Source organism: Mytilus trossulus, chromosome 5, assembly GCF_036588685.1.
Source record: "Mytilus trossulus isolate FHL-02 chromosome 5, PNRI_Mtr1.1.1.hap1, whole genome shotgun sequence".
Taxonomy (NCBI): Eukaryota; Metazoa; Mollusca; class Bivalvia; order Mytilida; family Mytilidae; genus Mytilus; species Mytilus trossulus.
In genome coordinates this window covers 80757827-80785273 of record NC_086377.1, presented here as the reverse complement: position 1 = coordinate 80785273, position 27447 = coordinate 80757827, and the positions used below count along the sequence as shown (strand labels likewise).

Below are 27447 nucleotides of genomic sequence, written 5' to 3'. Positions count from 1 at the left end.
TTATATGATAATCTCACTATAATAGCCGTTTATGCAGCATAAATCAATCACAGTATTCAGTATAATACTTTATACTTTATTGTAGTCAAGAAACCATTTGACTGTAGTGACTTGGACAAATCAACATGTAAAAGTGGAATATACAAGATTTATCCTGGCAGGACTTCCGGTTTCAAAGTTTTCTGTGAAATGGAGAAGAATGGTGGTGGTTGGACGGTGAGTAAATTGTAGATAGTTGGACCAGGTAATATACAAGATTTATCCTGGCAGGACTTCCGGTTTCAATGTTTTCTGTGAAATAGAGAAGAATGGCAGAGGTTGGACGGTGAGTAAGTTGTAGAAAGTTGGACCAGGTTGTATACCGATTTATCCTGACAGGACTTCCGGTTTCAATGTTTTCTGTCAAATGTAGAAGAATGGCGGCGGATGGACGGTAGGTAAATTGTAAATAGTTGGACCAGGACTTCCGGTTTCAGTGTTTTCTGTGAAATAAAGAAGAATAATGACGGTCAGACGGTGAATAAATTGTATATATTTGGACCTGGTAATATAACGATTTATCCCGACAGGACTTAAGTTTCAATGTTTTCTGTGAAATGGAGAATGGCAGCCGGATAAACGATAAGTAAATTAAAGATAGTGACGGACCAGGTAATATAACGATTTATCCTGACAGGACTTCCGGTTTTAATGTTTTCTGTTAAATGGAGAAGAATAATGACGATCGGACGGTAAGTAAATTGTAGATATTGACGGACATGGTAACATATAGACGTTACGCACGATATTGCGTCCCAATTGGTAACGTCAAAATTTGACGTTTTACGTCGGTAATCGAGTATACTTTGTTCGTTTTGATTGTAATCATTTTTGATCGATATGGATACTTCAAAGTCTTGAATATGTATGAAATATTTGCTACTGGTAGATACGCAAGCAAATGAACTTTTCGGACTTCGGATTTGGCTTGTGTTGTATTTTTCTTTATATTTATTGTAACTTTTATTTTTTTGCTCTTTTCTTTTTAGTTTCTTTATCTCTTTACAATATTTAATTCCCTCTGTCTCGGATATGAAATTCTTTTGTTCTGTAATTAATATTTTACCTATTTATTGACAAATTACCATATGGTTTTTATTTCATTTTAGATAATTATTCATTTTCTATTTAATTATAACTAATTTTATATATTGCAGTTCTTATCGTGGTTTCTATGATTCTATCTATTTTCGAAATTTGTAATTTGGTTATTTTGTTTTGTCCTCTAATCTTAAAACATAAAATCGAACCGTATTTGTTCTTTAAAAACAATGAAATATTGTTCATATATCATATGATAATACGAACTGCTTTCGAATTCGATGGCCTAGGAGGATGATTGGCCTAATGAGCTTATATAAAGTGATAAAAAGCATGGTAATTTTAAGATACGCTCGTGGCGAGATTTGTCCGACTCCGATCCTAATCGACAGTTATTGCAACTATTTTAACTTAGGTCGCCTGATATCCGGCTTCTCCTACCTTTGATGACAGGTCAATAAAATACAACAAATGTCGCTTATACATGATGTGGTGTTTAATACCAAAACAAAGAACAAACTTTTAGAAATAATTTGAAAACATATATATGTATAGCGTCCCGAATCGAAAACGTTCAAAACGTAAGAAAATTGCTCAGTGGACAAACTTGCAAGACATTTGATTTGTTAAAAAACGAAGTCATTTCGACTTAACAGCTTATCAAAAAGTATGTTATCGTATTGTGGGGTGAAAGCACAATTACGAAAAAGCACTGTTTTATATGCTACAAATTGAATACTTAATAAAATTACGTTGAAACTGACAGTGTTTTTGTAAAAAGCGGCGAAATTCGATATTGGACAATCTTGCAAGACATTTTCCCGAGGTCAATGCGTTTTTATTTGTGATGCGAGTGCTGTAAAATTCCGGATTTGAAATGGTCTATCTAAGCACATTTGTAGGAATAATTTATAAAACCAAAATTTTATATCATCTGATATTTTAAAAAGCGATAAAGTTTGATAATTTACCATTTTTAGAAACCTGACCATGGCGAGGAATATTCGTTTTTGAAAAAATATTTTTTTACCGTTCGACCAACACAAAAAACAGCAATGGCGTCATAAATTATATTAGACGTTTATCATTCATGCGAATTTTCGCGGATTTTAAACTTTTTATTAGACCACAAAAATTCCCGCAAAAGTTATTTTGCGAATAATTTGTTACGTCTGCCACGCATATTTTTGACGTTTTGGTAATATTTGTATCATTATTTGAAACTATTATGAAAAGTTAAAGAATATTTTTGATATTTTTGGAAACAGTAATACCTGCCTAATCTATGGATATAAATTTCATAAAGCTGAACTAGTTAGTTTTCATAGAAGAGCTATTTATCAAATTGCTCTGTCGCATTTCACGGCATTGACGCAATAACGTGCTTAACGTCACAACGATTTATCCTGACAGAACTTCCGGTTTTAATGTTTTCTGTGAAATCGAGAAGAATAGTGACGGATGGACGGATGAAAGGTAGGTAAATTTTAGATAGTTGGATCTGGTGATATCAAAGATTTGCCCTGACAGGACTTCCGGTTTCAATATTTTCTGTCAAATGGAGAAGAATGGCGGCGGGTGGGCGGTAGGTAAATTGTAGATAGTTGGACCAGGTATAATAAAAGATTTGTTCTGAGAGGACTTCCGGTTTTAATGTTTTCTTTGAAATGGAGAAGAAAGGCGGCGGATGGACAGGTAGTAAATTGTAAATAGTGACGGACCAGGTAAACCGTGATGCGATCCAATAAGAATGCACTTTTATGTTTGACCGTCAATATAATTGCTATGGAACTGCCTGTTAATGTACATTTGTATGACCGTCGATATGATATTATGGACTGTCTGTTTATCGTTTAGTCTCTGATGCATGATTTTTTACTATTAATTGGTTTTGGCTTTTAACTAGCTGTCAGTAACTGCGAGTACTCTCAAATCGTATTTTCTTGTTAATTCGACCTGTTGATACTGTTTATAATGCTTTTTTGTCATTTTTTATTTATATGGATCTTGGCTGTATACCAGCTTTGATTATTTGTAATATCTTCAATTTTTCACTTATTCTTACAACATTTGTATAAACTTCAAGATTACAAAAAAACGGTTTTTTTCTAAAGTGAACATTGATTGGTTAAATATTTCTCAGTGTGTTTGAATTTGTTTGATAGCCTGTTTGTCTCTAATATTTAATTAACTGTGCATTTGTATTCAGATATCGCAGATCAAATTTATTCGTTCTTTGTGTAATCATACGTTTTTTGATTGAGTTAAGTCTGCTAATTGATATTTTATCGTATGTTTTTATATGTTGTGATGTTATGCTATTGTTTCAGAAAAAGGGAGAAGGTTTGGGCCCATTAAAACGTTTAATCCCGCTGCAAATGTTTGCACCTGTCCTAAGTCAGGAATCTGATGTACAGTAGTTGTCGTTTGTTTATGTAATATATACGTGTTTCTCGTTTCTCGTTTTGTTTATATAGATTAGACCGTTGGTTTTCCCGTTTGAATGGTTTTACACTAGTAATTTTGGGGCCCTTTATAGCTTGTTGTTCGGTGTGAGCCAAGGCTCCGTGTTGAAGGCCGTACTTTAACCTATAATGGTTTAATTTTTAAATTGTTATTTGGATGGAGAGTTGTCTCATTGGCACTCACACCACATCTTCCTATATCTATGTTTATGTTTAGGTGATTCAGCGAAGAATGAATGGCCACATCAATTTCTTTCGAGACTGGGACTCGTATAAACGGGGATTTGGTAACATGAAAGGAGAACACTGGTTAGGTAAGTTTTTTGCAACATGAAAGGAGAACACTGGTGAAATAATATTTTTGTAACTTGAAAGGAAAATAATGGTTTAGTAAGGCTGACGTACTATGAAAGGAGAACACTGGTTAGGTAAGGATTTTGCAACATGAAAGAGAACACCAGTTAGGTAAGGTTTTTGCAAGATGAACGGAAAACACTGGTTAGGTAAGCTTTTTGTATTATAAAAGGAGAACACTGGTTATGAAAGGTTTTTGTAAAATAAAAAGAGGACACTGTTTATGTAGGGTTTTGTTTTTTACATGAAAGGAGAAAACTGTTTCGGTAAGGTTTTGGTTTTATGAACACTGGTTAATATAAAAAAGAAGATGGTGTATGATTGCGAATGAGACAACTATCCACAAAAGACCAAAATGACACAAACATTAACAATTATAGGTCACCGTACGGCCTTCGACAATGAGCAAAGCCCATACCGCATACAGTCAGCTATAAAAGGCCCCGATAAGACAATGTAAAACAATTCAAGCGAGAAAACTAACGGCCTTATTTATGTAAAAAAATGAACGAAAAACAAATATGTAACACATAAACAAACGACAACCACTGAATTACAGGCTCCTGACTTGGGACAGGCACATACATAAATAATGTGGCGGGGTTAAACATGTTAGCGGGATCCCAATCCTCTCCCTTAACCTGGGACAGTGGTATAACAGTACAACATAAGAACGAACTATAAAAATCAGTTGAAAATGGCTTAATTCATCAGATAGACAAAAAATAAGTAAGGGTTTGGTATTATGAAAGAAGAACAGTGGTTAGGTAAGGTTTTGATATTATGAGAGGAAAACACTGGTTCTGTAAAGTTTTGAGAACACTGGTTGGGTAAGGTTTTGATAACATGAAAGGAGAACATTAGTTAGGTAAGGTTATTGTAACGTGAAAGGAGAACACTAGTTCGGTAAAGTTTTAATAACATGAAAGGAGAACACTGGTTTGGTAAAGGGTTGGTAACGCAAAAGGAGAACACTGGTTAGGTAACAAACTAAACAAATTCATGTTTCTGGGTCACGATCGCCAAGTGGTTTCAATAGCTCTACTCAGTCAGGATCCTACTTCGTCAAAATTATCTCCCCATTACGCCAGTTCATTTTCACAATTGTAGAAACGGAAGCCATTGTAGGGATGTCGCGCTACCAATTTTGCTCTTGGAAACCGATTAATTTATATACATTGCACCATTACGATCCTTATATGTCAGTTGTATTTTTAAAGACAAATATATCTACTAGCTAATGAGCATCAGTTTATAATCTTTTCTGCATTGGGTGAACTTAAAACTTATGCCTGATCGATTGTCAGGTGGAAATTTCGAAAATTCATAAACATTTAAAAAAAATATCTTATTAGATATTTCGTGGAAGGGCAGACTAGATTTTTTTAGTGTATGAAGACTATACACTCTAGTTATCACACACAAAAAAATCGAGTTTTTCGAAGATATGCATTTTCATCATCCAACTTGAAAGACTGTCGTCAAGTATTTTCAGTAAAAAAATAGCTATTCGAATACACCTTCTCTGTTTTTGTGACTCCTTAGATAGGTATTTCACATGACCCATATATTTCATCTTTTAGTACTGTGATTTTTTTGTGTTATAACGTCAACCTGTAGCTTTAATATATAAAAATTTGTAAGGGTTCCGCGGAACCCAGTGTCTCGCCTACTTTTGCTGTAAATCGCAGGCTCAACAACAATGAGGAAAAATATCAATAAAAATATTCCTCTTGATACTATCTTATAATTGTAGGAACCTTCTGTCCAAGTTTGGTAAATATCTAGGCTAGTTAATGAATCTAATAAATGTTTTAAAAACTTTAACTGCAGACTGTATGTAATGTTAACTGGAAGAAAATCTAAGTCCATTTAAAAGTAAAATACAGAAAAAATGGAGTTATCTTTTTACAAAATTTACTTCTGGATACTATCTTATGAACAGAAATAAGCTTCTGTCCAAGTTTGGTACAAACCAAGGATAGTTTAAGAAAGTTATTAAAATTTAAAAACTTAACCACAGAGTGAATGTAATGTTTCCCCGCAGAAAAACTAATAGATATAGGAAGATGTGGTGTGAGTGCCAATGAGACAACTCTCCATCCAAATAACAATTTAAAAAATAAACCATTATAGGTTAAAGTACGGCCTTCAACACGGAGCCTTGGCTCAAACCGAACAACAAGCTATAAAGGGCCCCAAAATTACTAGTGTAAAACCATTCAAACGGGAAAACCAACGGTCTAAGTCCATTTAAAAGTAAAATATGAAAAAAAAGAATTATTTTTTTTTACAAAATTTACTTCTGGATACTATCTTATGATCATAAACAAGCTTCTGTCCAAGTTTGGTACAAACCCAGGATAGTTTAAGAAAGTTATTAAAATTTTTAAAAATTTAACCACAGAGTGAATGTAATGTTTCCCCGCAGAAAAACTAAGTCCATTTAAAAGTAAAATATGAAAAAAAAAGAATTATTTTTTTTACAAAATATACTTCTGGATACTATCTTATGATCATAAACAAGCTTCTGTCCAAGTTTGGTACAAGCCCAGGATAGTTTAAGAAAGTTATTAAAATTCTAAAAACTTTAACCACAGAGTGAATGCTATGTTTCCCCCCAGAAAAAACTAAGTCCATTTATAAGTAAAATACGGAAAAAATGGAATTTTATTTTTACAAAATTTACTTCTGGATACTATCTTGTGATGATAAACAAGCTTCTGTCCAAGTTTAGTAAAAATCCAGTATAGTTTAAGAAAGTTATTAAACTTTCAAAAACTTTAACCACAGAGTGAATATTTGTGGACGCCGCCGACGACGACGCCGACGACGGAATGTAGGATCGCTTAGTCTCGCTTTTTCGACTAAAGTCGAAGGCTCGACAAAAATGATAGAATCTGAAGCGAGACGATGTATGAAATATTCTTACTTTGTACGATATCACGACAAAATACTCAACTCAAACACGCCCTAACATAAAAAGGTGCACTCGATTTTCTCTTTTCGATACAATTGTTACCCATTTTTATGCCCCACCTACGATAGTAGAGGGGCATTATGTTTTCTGGTCTGTGCGTCCGTTCGTCCGTTCGTCTGTTCGTCCGTCCGTCCGTCCGTCTGATCGTCCGTCTGTCCCGCTTCAGGTTAAAGTTTTTGGTCAAGGTAGTTTTTGATGAAGTTGAAGTCCAATCAACTTGCAACTTAGTATACATGTGCCCTATGATATGATCTTTCTAATTTTAATGCCATATTAGAGTTTTGACCCCAATTTTACGGTTCACTGAACATAGAAAAAGATAGTGCAAATTTCAGGTTAAAGTTTTTGGTCAAGGTAGTTTTTGATAAAGTAGAAGTCCAATCAACTTGAAACTTAGTATACATGTTCCCTTTGATAATATCATTCTAATTTTAATGCCAAATTAGAGAATTTATTCCAATTTCACTGTCCACTAAACATAAAAAAAATGATAATGCGAGTGGGGCATCCGTGTACTGTGGACACATTGTTGTTTGGATTTGTTTCTTGTCACATAATGGAAGGGCAGACACGAAAATTACTGAACTTATGGATTGATATGTTTTCCGTCCGTGGTAATATTTTCCAAAAAATCGGTGGTTATGCATTTTTGTCATCCAACTTGAAACATACCCATGTCGTCGACTTGATATCTAATTGTTCTGTTTGACTATGAACTACATAAATTGAAAACTTATGCAAATGGTGTTTTTAAAATAAAACACCTCGTAATTGAGAAGAAAATTGCAATTTTGTTTGTTTCTATTAACTTTCAAAAATTGTGTCACTATAGTAAATAGTTATAAACTGTAAGTTCGACCCCTGCACGTGGCTGTATCTATCTACTTCCTAATTGGCCAGGATTGTTTAGTTTTCTGTCGAAGGTCCAAGTCCAAATAATTGCATGTGAAGTCTTGAAAGGCTTTTATACTTTTTTCTTTGTATAATATCCTTACAAGACGTTATAATTATTTGGACTACAGAAGGTCCATGGTTCTCTCAGTTAAGTTCTCTTTCTGTTAAGAATCGAGACTCTATTGATTTACAATGATTCTGTTTATTTTGTAGGAAATGAACACTTGCATCAGCTGACCTCACAAGGAAATTACATGCTCAGGATTGACATGTCAGACTTTGGTAACAGTAGAAGACATGCTGTTTATAGCAAATTCTCAGTCGGAAGTGAAAGTTCAGGATATAAATTAGACATCAATGGATATTCCGGAGATGCAGGTAATAGAGGCCTCTTTTATTATAATAATACCTACATATGTAAAATGTGCGCATCGTCAATGTTATAACCACTTTAAAAATTAGTACTATTAAAGTATATAGAAACATTTGATTCTTAAAATATATTCAAATACTCAAACTAACAAATTGCAGTCCGAAAGAACATACAAAATGAAAGTAGTAGTACATATGTATCACACAATTGTTTCTACGCATATTTATCTCATAATCTGTAAAAGAAAGGCTTAAGATACGGATATTCAAACTCATATGTTGTGAACAAACAGCTGACAATGAACAAAAACCGGCAAATATGTCATGGATGTTGAACATAATCATTTTTGTTTTTGAAAAATTTCGTTTATACCATACAGGTGATTCTATGAAGAGGTCCCAAAATGGGAACAGATTTTCAACGATGGATAAAGACCAAGACATATCTGGCGAGAACTGTGCTGAGAAGTATAAGGGTGGGTGGTGGTATGGTGCATGCCACTCGAGCAATTTGAATGGCCTCTACCATAAAGGAAGCCACAAATCGTTTGCTGATGGTATAAACTGGGATCATTGGAAGGGTTATTACTACTCACTAAAGACAACAACCATGATGATCCGAAGGTCATAAGATGATCCGAAGGTCATAAGATGATCCGGTTTATAAGATGATCCGAAAACCTAGATTGATGGACCTAAAAACTGAATACATTTATCAAATGATTATCTGTTTTGTTATTAATCTTTAGATATACTCAGTCGTCCAAGACTTTGCGATATGATATTTGCTCATTGTTGAAGGAAATATCTCTTGTAAAACTGTGCAATTGATTACTTTTGGTTCTTATTGAATACTTTGGTGGTTAATGAAAACGGATGCATTTGCCGTCAGACTGGGCTTACAGCGTATATTCACTATAAATTGTAACTAGAGCGAAAAGTGCACATGCTGAAATGTCTCGCCTGTTTTACTGACCATTAATTTTATGTTGAAAACCTTTAAGATAAAGGTGTACCTACAAGTATCACAAAAACTTAACATTTTAAAGATCCATGAGGATCAGATCTAGGTCAGACATGTTCATCTTACAATTATTTCATAAAACAACAACACTTAAAATTGAAAATGGAAATGGGGAGTGTGTCAAAGAGATAACAAACTGACAAAATGGCAGATAGATAACAACCGAAGACCACCAATTGGTCTTCAATACAACAAGATAATAATGCACCCGGAGGAGTGCTTCAGCTGGTCGATAAACAAAAAAATATGCGTTCTAGTTCAGTGATAATGAATTCAAATTAAAAATCACACAAGATTAACAAAGGTCAGAGCCAGAGGCTCCTGGCATGGGACAGGCACAAAAACGCGGCGGGGTATAACATGTTTGTTGAGATCTCAACTCTCCCCCTATACCTTTAGCCAATGTTTAGAATTGTTTACCGCCAATACTAACAACAACGCAGACCACATAATCATTGTGATATCTGAGAGAACTGATTCGTAACAAAAATATTCACGTTTTTAGAAACTGTAAATAATTTGTAAATTGACCTGTAAATCTATAAACCACCATGTGTTACCTCTAAATATTAAGTTACCATGACACAGGGATGTTCAGGAACTCTTTTGGTAATATTCCAACTATATATATATAGTACGTGGAATACTTTGGTATTTCTAAAAATGATAAAAGTAAGAAAATGTGGTATAATTGGCAATGAGACAACTATCCACCAGAGACCAAATGACATATATATATTAAAACAACTGAAGTTTGCAAAAGTAATTTCCTTGAATAAATAATGTCCCCCCAGGGCCCCAATTTTATTTGAAGAGAAAACGAATAAAAATAATGCAAACAAAACATGCAGTATTAATACACCTTAGTTATTGAATAGGCGCAGAACTTAGGGCGGTCAGAAAAGGTTCAAAGACAACAGAAACTGTATACAACTTTTCAAGAACAATTTCATGAACTTTTTACACTTTTCAAGTTCTGATTGTCGAAGCTGCATCTCTCATGGTGCAATGTTACTACCACCACTACTAATAATTATAATAATAATAATTGAATTGATAATGGAAATGGGGAATGTGTCAAAGAGACAACAACCCGACATAAGAGCAGAAAACAAAAGAGGGCACCAAAGGGTCTTCAATACAGCAAAAAATGCCGTACCCGGAGGCGTGCGTCATCTGGCATCTATACAGTCAGGATTCTACTTCGTCAAAATTATCTCCCTATTACGCCAGTTAATTTTTTCACAATCGTAGAAATGGAAGCCATTGTAGGGATGACGCGCTGACAATTTTGCTCTTGAAAACCGATAAATTTATTCACATAGCACCATTACGATCCTTAAATGTCAGTTGTATTTTAAAAGACAAATATATCTACTAGCTAATGAGCATCAGTTAATGATCTTATCTGCATTGATTCAAATTAAAACTATTGTCTAATCGGTTGTCAGGTGGAATTTTCGAAAATTCTTAAACATTGAAAAAAAATCTATATAATTAAATATTTCGTGGAAGGGCGGACTAAAACATTTCAGTGGTTGAAGATTATAGACCCTAGTTTATCACACACAAAAGATATTTCTTCGAATATATGCATTTTCATCATCCAATTTAAAAGACTGTCGTCAAGTAATTGTATTAAAAAAATAGCTCTTCGAACACACTTACTCTGTTTTTGTGATTCATTAGATCTAGGTATATCACTTGACCCATATATTTCATCTTTTCGTACTGTGATTTTTTGGTTACACGCCATTAGTCCGACAGCCCATTGGTCCGACAACCCATTAGTCCGACAACCCATTGCTCCGACAGCCCATTGCTCCGACAGCCCAAAACTCCGACAACCCATAAGTCCGACACTTATGGTATCAGGGGAAAATAAAATGTGTCTGTCTGTATTATTACGTTTAGATATGTAATAACATATTTTAAGAAATAATCCCGTATAATATTATATAACATGAGGCTAAGTTAGTTCGAATACTTTCTATAAATACTCAATTCGAAATCTGTATATAGAATAAAACAGAAAAGAATAGGTCATTTTCCAAATTAAAGGATCTTAAGGAGCATATAAATCAAGAACAACCATTGATGGTACGAGCTATTGATGACACCCCCGCCAAAACATTTCGGTAGACAGGAAGTGTTTGAGTTGTGAATCTGAAAAGCATCACACAGTATAACTGACTTATATAAATATGGAAATCAAATTTCAGAAATAATTTCTTGTAGTTCCTGAGAAAAATGTGACGACAATTTTCAACTTGGCTGTTACATGTAATAAGTAATGAATTTGAAAAAGTATCACACGCCATAGCCGACTTCAAAAAACCTTTCAGAAATCCTTGTACTGTAGTTCAAGAAAAAGATGGAACGAAAGTATTTATGGGACGGACGGACGACCTGACGGATGGACGGTTAGACGGTACGACAGACAGAGGTAAAACAGTCCACCCCCACTTTTTCGAAAGGGCGGTCTAATGATTGGGATAACATTCATGACATTAAGACATTACAATACTAATATGATATAATTATCTTTATAGCCCTATAAGCCTCGGTCACAATCGGAGCCCAGACAAAATAGAAAAAAAAAACTAACACATTGATATCAAATAACAGTCAGTATCAAGACTTGTACTCCATATTTCAAAAGAACTAACAAATTGAATGTTATCATCATTTTCCCCCATAATAGTAAAGTTTTCTTGTGTTAACAAAATTTATCTTATTTATCTTACTTTTTAAAGTTCTTACATGTGCTAGAAATATGGTGAAAGACTTCCATCCACAAATTAATATGAAGTGAGCATTCGATTGAAAAATAACTGCCATCCTCAACTTTACCAGCTGTACAAAACGATTTTTTTAGTATCAAGCATTTTCAATTCTTAATGTAATGGAATAGCACCGACTGTGAATTAACATATTACCTACCTTTCTTAAAATCAATAATATCTAAATCTTTTTCTTCTTCTTGAAAAATGCTTGATACTAAACCCCTAACCGGAAGGATTGTTCCTGATGTTCATATGATGAAATCATAATCTTTCAGTCAGTTTAATTGAAGTCTGGAGCTGGCATGTCAGTTAACTGCTAGTAGGCTGTTGTTATTTATGTATTATTGTCATTTTGTTTATTTTCTTTTGTCACATCTTCTGACATCAGACTCGGACTTCTCTTGAACTGAATTTTAATGTGCGTATTGTTATGCGTTTACTTTTCTACATTGGTTAGAGGTATAGGGGGAGGGTTGACATCTCACAAACATTAATCCCGCCGCATTTTTGCGCCTGTCCCAAGTCAAGAGCCTCTGGCCTTTGTTAGTCTTGTATTATTTAAATTTTAGTTTCTTTTGTACAATTTGGAAATTAGTATGGCGTTCATTATCAATGAACTAGTATATATTTGTTTAGGGGCCAGCTGAAGGACGCCTCCGGGTGCGGAAATTTCTCGCTACATTGAAGACCTGTTGGTGACCTTCTGCTGTTGTTTTTTTTATTTGGTCGGGTTGTTGTCTCTTTGACACATTCCCCATTTCCGTTGCGACCAAAGAGGGCGGGTAGTGTCATCAAACTCCGATATATTTATTTAATATGTAGTTAATAGTGGGAAAAACATCACTCCCCTGATACGCGAAAAGGGGGAGCCGAAGATCTAGTTAAGTCTTAGATGCATGATTTTTTTATTAGTTGTTAGTGGCTTTGAACTACAGTGCTTTCAGATAACTCCGAATACTCTCAGATATGTTCCTAGTGTCTTTTTGTTGTCGGATGTACATGTTTTCTCATTGTTGATGGCCGTACGGTGACCTATAGTTGTTAATGTCTGTGTCATGTTGGTCTCTTGTTGATGGTTGTGTTATTTGCAATCATACCACATCTTCTTTTCTATAAAGAAGGTAGATCGAGACACACATGCGAAAAAATAGCGAACTAGAACAGCACATACTGATAGTGGACACACAAACAACGAAATATTAAGATAGATAAAGTACCTTTACACTTAAAACGAATATGGGACGTGGGTAAAGACTGAGCAGTTGCCATAAGCATTTGGATTAACTCCAATGTACTGAGACAAATATCCCGCAAGGAAAAAGTAGTTGTAATTAAGACGGACAACCACCATATCATAAAGAACGGAGTTGGTATTTTTAAAGAAAATTTACCAATACACATAAGAAAAACGCATTGTCGGAATAATGGGCTGTCGGAGTAATGGGTTGTCGGAATAATGGGCTGTCGGAGTAATGGGCTGTCAGAATAGTGGGCTGTCGGAGTAATGGGCTGTCGGAATAATGGTTGTCGGACTAATGGGATGTCACCGATTTTTTTATGTTATAAAGTCAACCTGTAGCTTTGATATATAACAATGATAGAATCTGAAGCGAGATGATATATCAAATACTCTTGCTTTGTACGTTTTAACGACAAAATATACACCTCAAACACGCTCTTACATAAAAAGATGCACTCGATTTTCTCTTTTTGATACAATTGTTACCCATTTTTTGGATTTTTTTCTTGAGTCAATTATTTGAAGGGCAGACACGAAAATTACTGAACTAATAGATTGATTTGTTCTCCGTCGGTGGTAATTTTTTATTTTAAATCAGAGGTTATGCATTTTCTACATCCTACTTGATAGATACCCATGTCGTCGACTTGATATCTAAGGCAGCAACCATTTGATTTTCTGGGGGGGGGGGGGGGGGGGGGGTCTATGGTTTTTTTTCTGGACAATTTTTTTTTCGCAACAAGTCGAAAACAATTTTTTTCTTTCAATTTTAGCATTACATATAGTGGCAGCTGGGGGTGAAACAAACAATTTTTTTTTTCTCAGAATCAAAAACAAATTATTTTATCTTCATTTTCTTAAAAAACTGGAAACAAACTTTGTTTCCAAAACAAGAGTGCACACACTGAAATGTCTCGCCTTCTTTACTAATTTTTGATACTATCTTGATAGACCTAAATATAAAGCTTTATTACAACTGTCACATAAAACTCAACATTAACAAAGAAAAGGAAACATTGATCAATCAACCATGAAAATGAGGTCAAGGTCAGATGAACCATGCCAGGCAGACATGTACAGCTAACAATTCTTCAATACAACAAATATAGACTTTGACTTATTGCTTATAAATAAAGAAAAACACACAAACACTTAAAACTTAGCAATGGACCGTGAAAATTAGGTCAAAGTCAAATAAAACCAGCATAACCGACATAAAGATCATAAAATATGTCCATTCACCAAATATAGTTGACCTAAAGCATAAAGTATTAGAAAAATAGACCAAAACTAAAAACTTAACTTTGACCACTGAACCATAAAAAAATGAAGTCAAGGTCAGATGACACCTGTCAGCTAGACATGTACACCTAACAATCATTCCATACACCAATTATAGTAGACATATTGCATAAAGTATAAGAAAAACAGACCAAAACACAAAAACTTAACTATAACCACTGACCCATGAAAATGAGGTCAAGGTCAGATGACACCTGCCAGTTGGACATGTACACCTTACAGTCCTTCCATATACCGAATATACTAGACCTATTGCTTATAATATCTGAGATATGGACTTGACCACGAAAACTTAACCTTGTTCACTGATCCATGAAATGAGGTCGAGGTCAAGTGAAAACTGTCTGACAGACATGAGGACCTTGCAAGGTAAGCACATACCAAATACAGTTATCCAATTACTTATAATAAGAGAGAATTTAACATTACAAAAAATCTTAACTTTTTTTTCAAGAAGTCACTGAACCATGAAAATGAGGTCAAGGACATTGGACATGTGACTGACGGAAAGTTCGTAACATGAGGCATATATATACAAAGTATGAAGCATCCAGGCCTTCTACCTTCTAAAATATAAAGCTTTTAAGAAGTGAGCTAACGCCGCCGCCGCCGCCGCCAGATCACTATCCCTATGTCGAGCTTTCTGCAACAAAAGTTGCAGGCTCCACAAAAAACCATAGCCCCCCCAAGAAAATCAAATGGTTGCTGCCTAATTATTCTGCATTACTATGTAATAGATAAATTGAAAACTTATGCAAATGGTGTTTTTAAAATAAATTAAGTAATAAATGTGGCTGGTGAAAAATAATGTGATCTTTTTCATCATTTTATATAGTGTATTGCCTCATTTAACGATATTTATTATGTTTATGCATATTGATTGAAGATTTAAGGAAATCAATGACAATCTTGAGTTTTCAATAGGTGTTCACTATAAGTATTTACAATAATTGTATATTCTGGCGCGTGTAATTGTATAGTCTGACACGTGTACAAAGTTGAAGGTGTTAATTGGATGTTATTGTAGCAATAATACAAGGGACAGGCGCTTCAAAAATCTCATTTGATGTTCTACATTGTGCATTACCTCAGGGTGAAGCCACAGCTAACGTTGGTCTTACATATCAGGAAAAATGAATTGTACAGTTTGAAAGGAAATGATATTTCATGTTTTTGTTTCAATAAATCCTTCAAAGGAAAGGTGAAAAATCTTTGTTTTTATTTTCATTTTATAGCGTGTGCATTTCCTTTGCTCTTACGAATGTTTAATTTCTTCATCTATTCGTATAATATTAACCATATGCTCCGCAGGGCGCAGCTTTATACGACCGCAGAGGTTGAACCCTGAACGGTTGCCGGGGCAAGTATGGACACAACATTCAAGCTGGATTCAGCTCTAAATTTGGATTGTGATTAAATAGTTGACACAGCATAGGTTTCTGACACAGAATGAATGTGGTCTAATGAACTTAAAATTGTTTTGCCTTTGAGCAATTCAATATGCTGTTGAATATTAATCCTCTCAAAAAAATGTTTGAAAAATTTTCTTTTTATTTATGAAATTTCAAATGAGAAAAATTGCAACAATAATCACTCATTTAAATACATCATAAAATATCAAAATGTAAAAAAAGTGCTTGTTATCACTGAATGGTAAAGATTGTTTTAATTTATCAGTTGGTAGTAAAAGTGAATATACATTGTATATTGTTTAAAACATTGCTTTAAGTTGATTCAACTACTATTCTGGACAAAGAAATTTAAGTCCAATTGAAATTTCTTTCTATTACGCAATACTGTGCAATTGAAAATTTCTTGCTATTGCACAATACTTAATATATAATAATTTTAGATCCTGATTTGGACCAACTTGAAAACTGGGCCCATAATCAAAAATCTAAGTACATGTTTGGATTCAGCATACAAAGAACCCCAAGAATTCAATTTTTGTTAAAATCAAACTAAGTTTAATTTTGGACCCTTTGGACTTTAATGTAGACCAATTTGAAAACAGGACCAACTAGAGGCTCCAAAGAGCCTGTGTCGCTCACCTTGGTCTATGTGAATATTAAACAAAGGAAGCAGATGGATTCATGACAAAATTGTGTTTTGGTGATGGTGATGTGTTTGTAAATCTTACTTTACTAAACAGTCTTGCTGCTAACATTTATCTCTATCTATAATGAACTTGGCCCAGTAGTTTCAGTAGAAAATGTTAATAAAAATTTACAAATTTTATGAAAATTGTTAAAAATTGACTATAAAGGACAATAACTCCTTAGGGGGTCAATTGACCATTTCGGTCATGTTGACTTAATTGTAAATCTTACTTTGCTGAACATAATTGCTGTTTACAGTTTATCTCTTTCTATAAAAATATTCAAGATAATGACCAAAAACAGCAAAATTTCCTTAAAATTACCTTAAAAGGGGCAGCAACCCAACAATGGGTTGTCAGATTTATCTGAAAATTATAGAGCAGATAGATCTTCATCGGATAAACAATTTAAACCCATGTCGGATTTGCTCTAAATGCTTTGGTTTTTGAGTTATAAGCCAAAAACTGCATTTTACCCCTATGTTCTATTTTTAGCTGTGGCGGCCATCTTGATTTGTTTGTAGGGTCACCGGACACGTTTTTAAAACAAGATACCCCAAAGATGATTGTTGCCAAGTCTGGATTAATTTGGCCCAGTAGTTTCATAGGAGAAGATTTTTGTAAAAGATAACTAAGATTTACGAAAAATGGTTAAAAATTGACTATAAGGGCAATAACTCCTAAAGGGGTCAACTGACCATTTCGGTCATGTTGACTTATTAGTAAATCCTACTTTGCTAAACATTATTGCTGTTTACAGTTTATCTCTATATATAATAATATTCAAGATAATAACCAAAAAACAGCAAGATTTCCTTTAAATTACCGATTCAGGGGCAGCAACCCAACAAAGGGTTGTCTAATTCGTATGGAAATTTCAGGGCAGATAGATCTTGATCTGTTAAACAATTGTATCCCATGTCAAATTAGCTCTAAATGCTTTGATTTTTGAGTTATAAGCCAAAAACAGTATTTTACCCCTATGTTCTATTTTTGGCCGTGGCGGCCATTTTGTTAGGTGGACCGGGTCACCGGACACATTTTTTTAACTAGATACCCTAATAACAATTGTGGCCAAGTTTGATTGAATTTGGTCCAGTAGTTTCAGAGGAGAAGATTTTTGTAAAAGATTACTTTAATTTAAGAAAATGGTTAAAAATTGACTATAAAGGACAATAACTCCTTAACGGGTTAACTGACCATTTCGGTCATGATGACTTATTTGTATATCTGACTTTGCTGAACATTATTGCTGTTTACAGTTTATCTCTATCTATAATAATATTCAAGATAATAACCAAAAACTGCAAAATTTCCACAAAATTACCAATTCAGGGGCAGCAACCCAACAACAGGTTGACTGATTCATCTGAAAATTTAAGAGCAGATAGATCTTGACCTGATAAACATTTTTACCCCACGTCAGATTTCCTCTAAATCCTTTGGTTTTTGAGTTATAAGCCAAAAACTGCATTTTACCCCTATGTTCTATTTTTAGCCGTGGCGGCCATCTTGGTTGGTTGACCGGGTCACGCCACACATTTTTTAAACTAGATACCCCAATGATGATTGTGGCCAAGTTTGGTTCAATTTGGCCCAGTAGTTTCTGAGGAGAAGATTTTTGTAAAAGTTAACAACGACGACGGACGACGGACGCCGACGGACGCCGGACGCAAAGTGATGGGAAAAGCTCACTTGGCCCTTCGGGCCAGGTGAGCTAAAAATGAAGAATCTACATACACAGTTAGATTTGGCACATCAAAAAACCCCATTTATCCAATTTTTGATGAAATCAAACAAAAGTTTAATTTTTGGACCCCGATTTGGACCAACTTGAAAACTGGGCCAATAATAAAAAATCTAAGTACATTTTTAGATTCAGCATATCAAAGAACCCAACCGATTCAATTTTTGTCAAAATCAAACTAAGTTTAATTTTGGACCCTTGGACCTTAATGTAGACCAATTTGAAAACGGGACCAAAAATTAAGAATCTACATACACAGTTAGATTCGGCATATCAAAGAACCCCAATCATTCAATTTTTGATGAAATCAAACAAGTTTAATTTTGGACCCTTTGGGCCCCTTATTTCTAAACTGTTGGGACCAAAACTCCCAAAATCAATACCAACCTTCCTTTTATGGTCATAAATCTTGTGTTTAAATTTCATAGATTTCTATTTACTAATACTAAAGTAAAGGTGCAAAAACCAAGAAAAATGCTTATTCAGGCCCTTTTTGGCCCCTTATTCCTGAACTGTTGGGACCTAAACTACTAAAATCAATACCAACCTTCCTTTTGTGGTCATAAACATTGTGTTTAAATTTCATTGATTTCTATTTATTAAACTAAAGTTATTGTGCGAAAAACCAAGAATAATGCTTATTTGGGCCCTTTTGTGGCCCCTTATTCCTAAACTGTTGGAACCAAAACACCCAAAATCAATCCCAACCTTTCTTTTGTGGTCATAAACCTTGTGTCAAAATTTCATAGATTTCTATTAACTTAAATTTAAGTTATAGTGCGAAAACCAAGAAAATGCTTATTTGGGCCTTTTTTGGCCCCTAATTCCTAAAATGTTGGGACCAAAACTCCCAAAATCAATCCCAACCTTCCTTTTGTGGTCATAAACCTTGTGTTACTTTTACTAAAGTAAGAGTGCGAAAACTAAAAGTATTCGGACGACGAAGACAACGCTAACGTGATGGCAATATACGACGAAATTTTTTTCAAATTTTGCGGTGGTATAAAAACTTCACAATCCCTTCCTCACACACATGTTTAATTTCTTTATCTATCAATATAATAATAAAAATTATCAATTCATTGCCCGTATATCAAAAAAAGACTAAATACATATTTTTTTATATTTAATAAAAAAAAAGTTTTCTTGTTGCTAAACTAAGCTTCTTGTCGCTAAAATTATTCTTCTTGTCGCCTCTTGACGCTTCTTGTCGCTAATTAGTGAGACCCAGATCCTGGTGTATCTGAAGATCAATAAAAACTTGATTCCTTCAATAACATTGTACCTGTCCCAAGTCAGGAGCCTGTAACCTTGAATTTAGTGGTTGTCGTTGGTTTATGTGTTACACATTTGTTTTTCGTATATTTTTTCTTAATATATAAATAAGGCCGTTAGTTTTCTAGTTTGAATTTCTCTTAAACAGGAGGACGAGAGGAGACCCCTGAAAACGGGATTTTTGTACTCCCGTCGGGAGGTTCATATGTATGAATTGTTTTACATTGTCATTCCAGGGCCTTTATAGCTGATTATGGGGTATGGGCTTTAGTCATTGTTGTAGGCCGTATGGTGACCTATAGTTGTTAATTTCTGGGTCATTTTGGTCTCTTGTGGAGAGTTGTCTCATTGGCAATCATACCACATCTTCTTTTTTATACTATGATTGTCAGAGAAAAACTTATCAACTTAGTTGAAATGGTGTGGATTTATAGGATTGATTATAGATCACCATATATACTACAGGGCATGCCATACTACAGCCATTCACAATGAGCATAACCCATACAACTATAAAAGGCCCCTTTATGGCAAATGTAAAACTATAAATCATTAGATGTTGGATGTGTACTGATTGATAATTTAGTCTTAGATTCATGATTTTTTTATAACTTGTTTTTGTTGTTGAACTAGCTGTCAGTAACTGAGCACTCTCAGATCTGTAATTAATGTCTTTTTGTTGTTGGAGTGTATAAGTTCCTGGCCATGTCCACTCTATTTAAATTAGAAGTGTTTCTATTTGTATCCATCTGATGAGTAAAGCATTTTTCAACTGACTTTTATAGTTCGTTCTTATGTTGTTTTGTTGCACCACTGTCTCAGGTTATATTTAGGGGAGGGATGGGATCCCGCTAACATGTTTAACCCTGCCACATTCTGTATGTGTGTGTCTGTCCCAAAGTCAGGACCTGTAATTCAGTGGTTGCTGTGTTTTTGTAATTTGTTTGAAAATTAATTAGGCTGTTAGTTTTCTCCTTTGAAGTTTTTTACATTCGTCATTTTGGGGCCTTTTATAGATGACTATAAGGTATAAGCTTTGCTGTACAGTGAGGTATAATTGTTAATATCTTTGTCATTTGGGTTCTTGTGAGTTGTCTCATTTGCAATTATACCACATCTTCTTTTCTATATGAACAAGAACAACTCAAGTACCTTCTATAGACATGATAGACAATGTGGTAATCCATAATTAAAACCTACAAACAACATGCAGAATTTAATTTAATCAAAGTGGATTTCAACATTTGTAGGTGCAGTTGTGTTCTTATCTAAGTTTGTGTCTCTAGTAAGGTCTTTGGTTGTATCACTATGGGCAATAACATTTTGTTGATCAGAGGACTGTATTGCATCACAAGTACTAATATCTGTCATGTCTGAGCTGGCTTTATCTGTTCTCATTTTACAATCAGCCATATTACAGTTTTCAGAAAGGGGATTAGAATCCTCAATATCAGATTTTTCTGAACAGTTTTTAGAATCAATTTCCACCATTGAATTATCTGAACTATTTACAATATCACAACTGTTGGGTAGGGCATTCACATGTTCGCCATCACAACTATCGGAAGCTATTTTTAGAAGCTTTTCACTAACTTTTTCCATATCCGTTTTACTATCACACAACTTTTTACAATTTTCCAACACTTCGTTATTTTTATTTTCTGATTCACCAGCAGAACAATCAATAATTCTTTTTTTACTTTCGTCATTATGCATTTCAAAATTATATTTTTCCTCTGACTCGTCACTATCTGTCATTTCATCAGTACTATCCTCGTAACTCTCCTCTTCCAAGGCTAAATTCTCTAACCTAGAACTTGTCTCATCGACCCAATGTTGTATCCGTTCTTCATCAACAACTTTCCCTCTTTGTAACGTATTACTGGGACTTTCCGTACTTTTTGGTGTGCCATGTTTTGACCGATCGCCAAAGTCTGCTAGAATGGTGGAGCTACCATCACCTAACGTTCTGGAGGAATGAGTAGACATTGCTTCACAGTTTTCCAGCGTGCGTCCTGAATGTTGTGAGAGGATTTCTGTGTTGAGATCATGTGCACCACTTGTATGTATAGAATCAATGTGTGGTAAAGCATCCTGATTCTCGTCACGGTTGATTCTGTCGCCCTCCTCCTCATTGTCAGCCTCATTTCCATCATCGTCTTTGGTATTAGAATGAATAATTCTCATCTGTGTCTGGTACCCCGAGGAATCAGTGGGTAATCCCTGTTTGATTAATGCATCATCTTTAACTATTTCATAGCCTTTACTATCTGTCTCTGGCTCAGAGTGAGGGTAGTTCTCAGAGATAGGTTCAGATAAGATACTACTAGTAAAGGAAAGGACACTAGCTCCTGATGGTGTGCGTGAGTGGCCCATGTGAGCAAACACATGTGGTGTAGTGGCTTGTTGTTTCTTCATTGGATATTCTTTGATCTCTATCTCAATGGCAGCCACCATTTCCCCGTAAGATTCCCTGGCCTTAGCCGTCAAATCTATCAGCTGTTTAAAGTTCTCCTGGAAACATAATAGCCATGACAGTCTAATTACAAACATAATCATCAAAATAATAATAATAATCTATTTGTGAAAGATTTTAGTTCAAACATAGTTCAAAACAGAATACAGGTGTCGGACCGCACAGCTATCCACTCTTACTACAATCAACTAGTAAACAGAATACACATGTCGGACCACACAGCTATCCACTCTTACTACAATCAACCAGTAAACAGAATACACATGTCAGACCACACAGCTATCCACTCTTAATACAATCAACCAGTAAACAGAATACACATGTCGGACCACACAGCTATCCACTCTTACTACAATCAACCAGTAAACAGAATACACATGTCGGACCACACAGCTATCCACTCTTAATACAATCAACCAGTAAACAGAATACACATGTCGGACCACACAGCTATCCACCCTTAATACAATCAACCAGTAAACAGAATACATATGTCAGACCACAAAGCCTTCCACCCTTAATACAATCAACCAGTAAACAGAATACACATGTCGGACCACACAGCTATCCACCCTTAATACAATCAACCAGTAAACAGAATACACATGTCAGACCACAAAGCCTTCCACCCTTAATACAATCAACCAGTAAACAGAATACACATGTCAGACCACAAAGCCTTCCACCCTTACTACAATCAACCAGTAAACAGAATACACATGTCGGACCACACAGCTATCCACTCTTAATACAATCAACCAGTAAACAGAATACACATGTCGGACCACACAGCTATCCACTCTTAATACAATCAACCAGTAAACAGAATACACATGTCAGACCACAAAGCCTTCCACCCTTAATACAATCAACTAGTAAACAGAATACACATGTCGGACCACACAGCTATCCACTCTTACTACAATCAACCAGTAAACAGAATACACATGTCAGACCACACAGCTATCCACTCTTACTACAATCAACCAGTAAACAGAATACACATGTCAGACCACAAAGCCTTCCACCCTTAATACAATCAACCAGTAAACAGAATACACATGTCAGACCACAAAGCCTTCCACCCTTACTACAATCAACCAGTAAACAGAATACACATGTCGGACCACACAGCTATCCACTCTTAATACAATCAACCAGTAAACAGAATACACATGTCGGACCACACAGCTATCCACTCTTAATACAATCAACCAGTAAACAGAATACACATGTCAGACCACAAAGCCTTCCACCCTTAATACAATCAACCAGTAAACAGAATACACATGTCAGACCACACAGCTATCCACCCTTAATACAATCAACCAGTAAACAGAATACACATGTCGGACCACACAGCTATCCACTCTTACTACAATCAACTAGTAAACAGAATACACATGTCAGACCACACAGCTATCCACTCTTAATACAATCAACTAGTAAACAGAATACACATGTCGGACCACACAGCTATCCACTCTTAATACAATCAACTAGTAAACAGAATACACATGTCGGACCACACAGCTATCCACTCTTACTACAATCAACCAGTAAACAGAATACACATGTCAGACCACACAGCTATCCACCCTTAATACAATCAACCAGTAAACAGAATACACATGTCGGACCACACAGCTATCCACTCTTACTACAATCAACCAGTAAACAGAATACACATGTCGGACCACACAGCTATCCACTCTTAATACAATCAACCAGTAAACAGAATACACATGTCGGACCACACAGCTATCCACCCTTAATACAATCAACCAGTAAACAGAATACACATGTCAGACCACAAAGCCTTCCACCCTTAATACAATCAACCAGTAAACAGAATACACATGTCGGACCACACAGCTATCCACCCTTAATACAATCAACCAGTAAACAGAATACACATGTCAGACCACAAAGCCTTCCACCCTTAATACAATCAACCAGTAAACAGAATACACATGTCAGACCACAAAGCCTTCCACCCTTACTACAATCAACCAGTAAACAGAATACACATGTCGGACCACACAGCTATCCACTCTTAATACAATCAACCAGTAAACAGAATACACATGTCAGACCACACAGCTATCCACTCTTAATACAATCAACCAGTAAACAGAATACACATGTCAGACCACAAAGCCTTCCCCCCTTAATACAATCAACTAGTAAACAGAATACACATGTCGGACCACACAGCTATCCACTCTTACTACAATCAACCAGTAAACAGAATACACATGTCAGACCACACAGCTATCCACTCTTACTACAATCAACCAGTAAACAGAATACACATGTCAGACCACAAAGCCTTCCACCCTTAATACAATCAACCAGTAAACAGAATACACATGTCAGACCACAAAGCCTTCCACCCTTACTACAATCAACCAGTAAACAGAATACACATGTCGGACCACACAGCTATCCACTCTTAATACAATCAACCAGTAAACAGAATACACATGTCGGACCACACAGCTATCCACTCTTAATACAATCAACCAGTAAACAGAATACACATGTCAGACCACAAAGCCTTCCACCCTTAATACAATCAACTAGTAAACAGAATACACATGTCAGACCACACAGCTATCCACCCTTAATACAATCAACCAGTAAACAGAATACACATGTCGGACCACACAGCTATCCACTCTTACTACAATCAACTAGTAAACAGAATACACATGTCAGACCACACAGCTATCCACTCTTAATACAATCAACTAGTAAACAGAATACACATGTCGGACCACACAGCTATCCACTCTTAATACAATCAACTAGTAAACAGAATACACATGTCGGACCACACAGCTATCCACTCTTACTACAATCAACCAGTAAACAGAATACACATGTCAGACCACACAGCTATCCACCCTTAATACAATCAACCAGTAAACAGAATACACATGTCGGACCACACAGCTATCCACTCTTAATACAATCAACTAGTAAACAGAATACACATGTCGGACCACACAGCTATCCACTCTTACTACAATCAACCAGTAAACAGAATACACATGTCAGACCACACAGCTATCCACTCTTACTACAATCAACCAGTAAACAGAATACACATGTCGGACCACACAGCTATCCACTCTTAATACAATCAACCAGTAAACAGAATACACATGTCGGACCACACAGCTATCCACTCTTAATACAATCAACCAGTAAACAGAATACACATGTCAGACCACAAAGCCTTCCACCCTTAATACAATCAACTAGTAAACAGAATACACATGTCGGACCACACAGCTATCCACTCTTACTACAATCAACCAGTAAACAGAATACACATGTCAGACCACAAAGCCTTCCACCCTTAATACAATCAACTAGTAAACAGAATACACATGTCAGACCACACAGCTATCCACCCTTAATACAATCAACCAGTAAACAGAATACACATGTCGGACCACACAGCTATCCACTCTTACTACAATCAACTAGTAAACAGAATACACATGTCAGACCACAAAGCCTTCCACCCTTAATAAAATCAACTAGTAAACAGAATACACATGTCGGACCACACAGCTATCCACTCTTACTACAATCAACTAGTAAACAGAATACACATGTCAGACCACACAGCTATCCACTCTTAATACAATCAACTAGTAAACAGAATACACATGTCGGACCACACAGCTATCCACTCTTAATACAATCAACCAGTAAACAGAATACACATGTCAGACCACACAGCTATCCACCCTTAATACAATCAACCAGTAAACAGAATACACATGTCAGACCACACAGCTATCCACCCTTAATACAATCAACTAGTAAACAGAATACACATGTCAGACCACACAGCTATCCACTCTTACTACAATCAACCAGTAAACAGAATACACATGTCGGACCACACAGCTATCCACTCTTAATACAATCAACCAGTAAACAGAATACACATGTCAGACCACACAGCTATCCACCCTTAATACAATCAACTAGTAAACAGAATACACATGTCAGACCACACAGCTATCCACTCTTACTACAATCAACCAGTAAACAGAATACACATGTCGGACCACACAGCTATCCACTCTTAATACAATCAACCAGTAAACAGAATACACATGTCAGACCACACAGCTATCCACCCTTAATACAATCAACCAGTAAACAGAATACACATGTCAGACCACACAGCTATCCACCCTTAATACAATCAACTAGTAAACAGAATACACATGTCAGACCACACAGCTATCCACCCTTAATACAATCAACTAGTAAACAGAATACACATGTCAGACCACACAGCTATCCACCCTTAATACAATCAACTAGTAAACAGAATACACATGTCAGACCACACAGCTATCCACCCTTAATACAATCAACCAGTAAACAGAATACACATGTCAGACCACACAGCTATCCACTCTTACTACAATCAACCAGTAAACAGAATACACATGTCGGACCACACAGCTATCCACTCTTACTACAATCAACCAGTAAACAGAATACACATGTCAGACCACAAAGCCTTCCACCCTTAATACAATCAACTAGTAAACAGAATACACATGTCGGACCACACAGCTATCCACCCTTAATACAATCAACCAGTAAACAGAATACACATGTCGGACCACACAGCTATCCACTCTTACTACAATCAACCAGTAAACAGAATACACATGTCAGACCACACAGCTATCCACTCTTAATACAATCAACTAGTAAACAGAATACACATGTCGGACCACACAGCTATCCACCCTTAATACAATCAACCAGTAAACAGAATACACATGTCAGACCACACAGCTATCCACTCTTAATACAATCAACTAGTAAACAGAATACACATGTCGGACCACACAGCTATCCACTCTTAATACAATCAACTAGTAAACAGAATACACATGTCAGACCACACAGCTATCCACTCTTACTACAATCAACCAGTAAACAGAATACACATGTCGGACCACACAGCTATCCACTCTTAATACAATCAACTAGTAAACAGAATACACATGTCGGACCACACAGCTATCCACTCTTACTACAATCAACCAGTAAACAGAATACACATGTCAGACCACACAGCTATCCACCCTTAATACAATCAACCAGTAAACAGAATACACATGTCAGACCACAAAGCCTTCCACCCTTAATACAATCAACTAGTAAACAGAATACACATGTCGGACCACACAGCTATCCACTCTTACAACAATCAACCAGTAAACAGAATACACATGTCAGACCACAAAGCCTTCCACCCTTAATACAATCAACTAGTAAACAGAATACACATGTCAGACCACACAGCT

At 35.6% G+C, this 27447-nt stretch overlaps 2 protein-coding genes across 3 annotated transcripts in view; one reads left to right on the top strand and one right to left on the bottom strand.

Annotated features, from left to right (window-relative positions):
• Positions 1-8835, top strand: part of LOC134718359 (microfibril-associated glycoprotein 4-like) — a 29786-nt gene extending 20951 nt beyond the window's left edge. The window contains exons 3-6 of the mRNA XM_063580855.1: positions 86-216; positions 3763-3859; positions 7987-8151; positions 8526-8835. Of these exons, the coding sequence (XP_063436925.1) occupies positions 86-216; positions 3763-3859; positions 7987-8151; positions 8526-8776 (644 nt within the window). The 3' untranslated portion in view covers positions 8777-8835. The remainder of the gene's footprint in view (positions 1-85; positions 217-3762; positions 3860-7986; positions 8152-8525) is intronic.
• Positions 8836-20820: 11985 nt separating this feature from the next.
• The window catches only part of LOC134719201 (selenocysteine insertion sequence-binding protein 2-like), an 80559-nt gene continuing 73932 nt past the window's right edge, over positions 20821-27447 (bottom strand). For both annotated transcript variants that reach the window (XM_063582210.1, XM_063582211.1), the window contains one exon: positions 20821-22131. In XM_063582210.1, coding sequence (XP_063438280.1) covers positions 20839-22131 — 1293 coding nt within the window. In that variant the 3' untranslated portion in view covers positions 20821-20838. The remainder of the gene's footprint in view (positions 22132-27447) is intronic.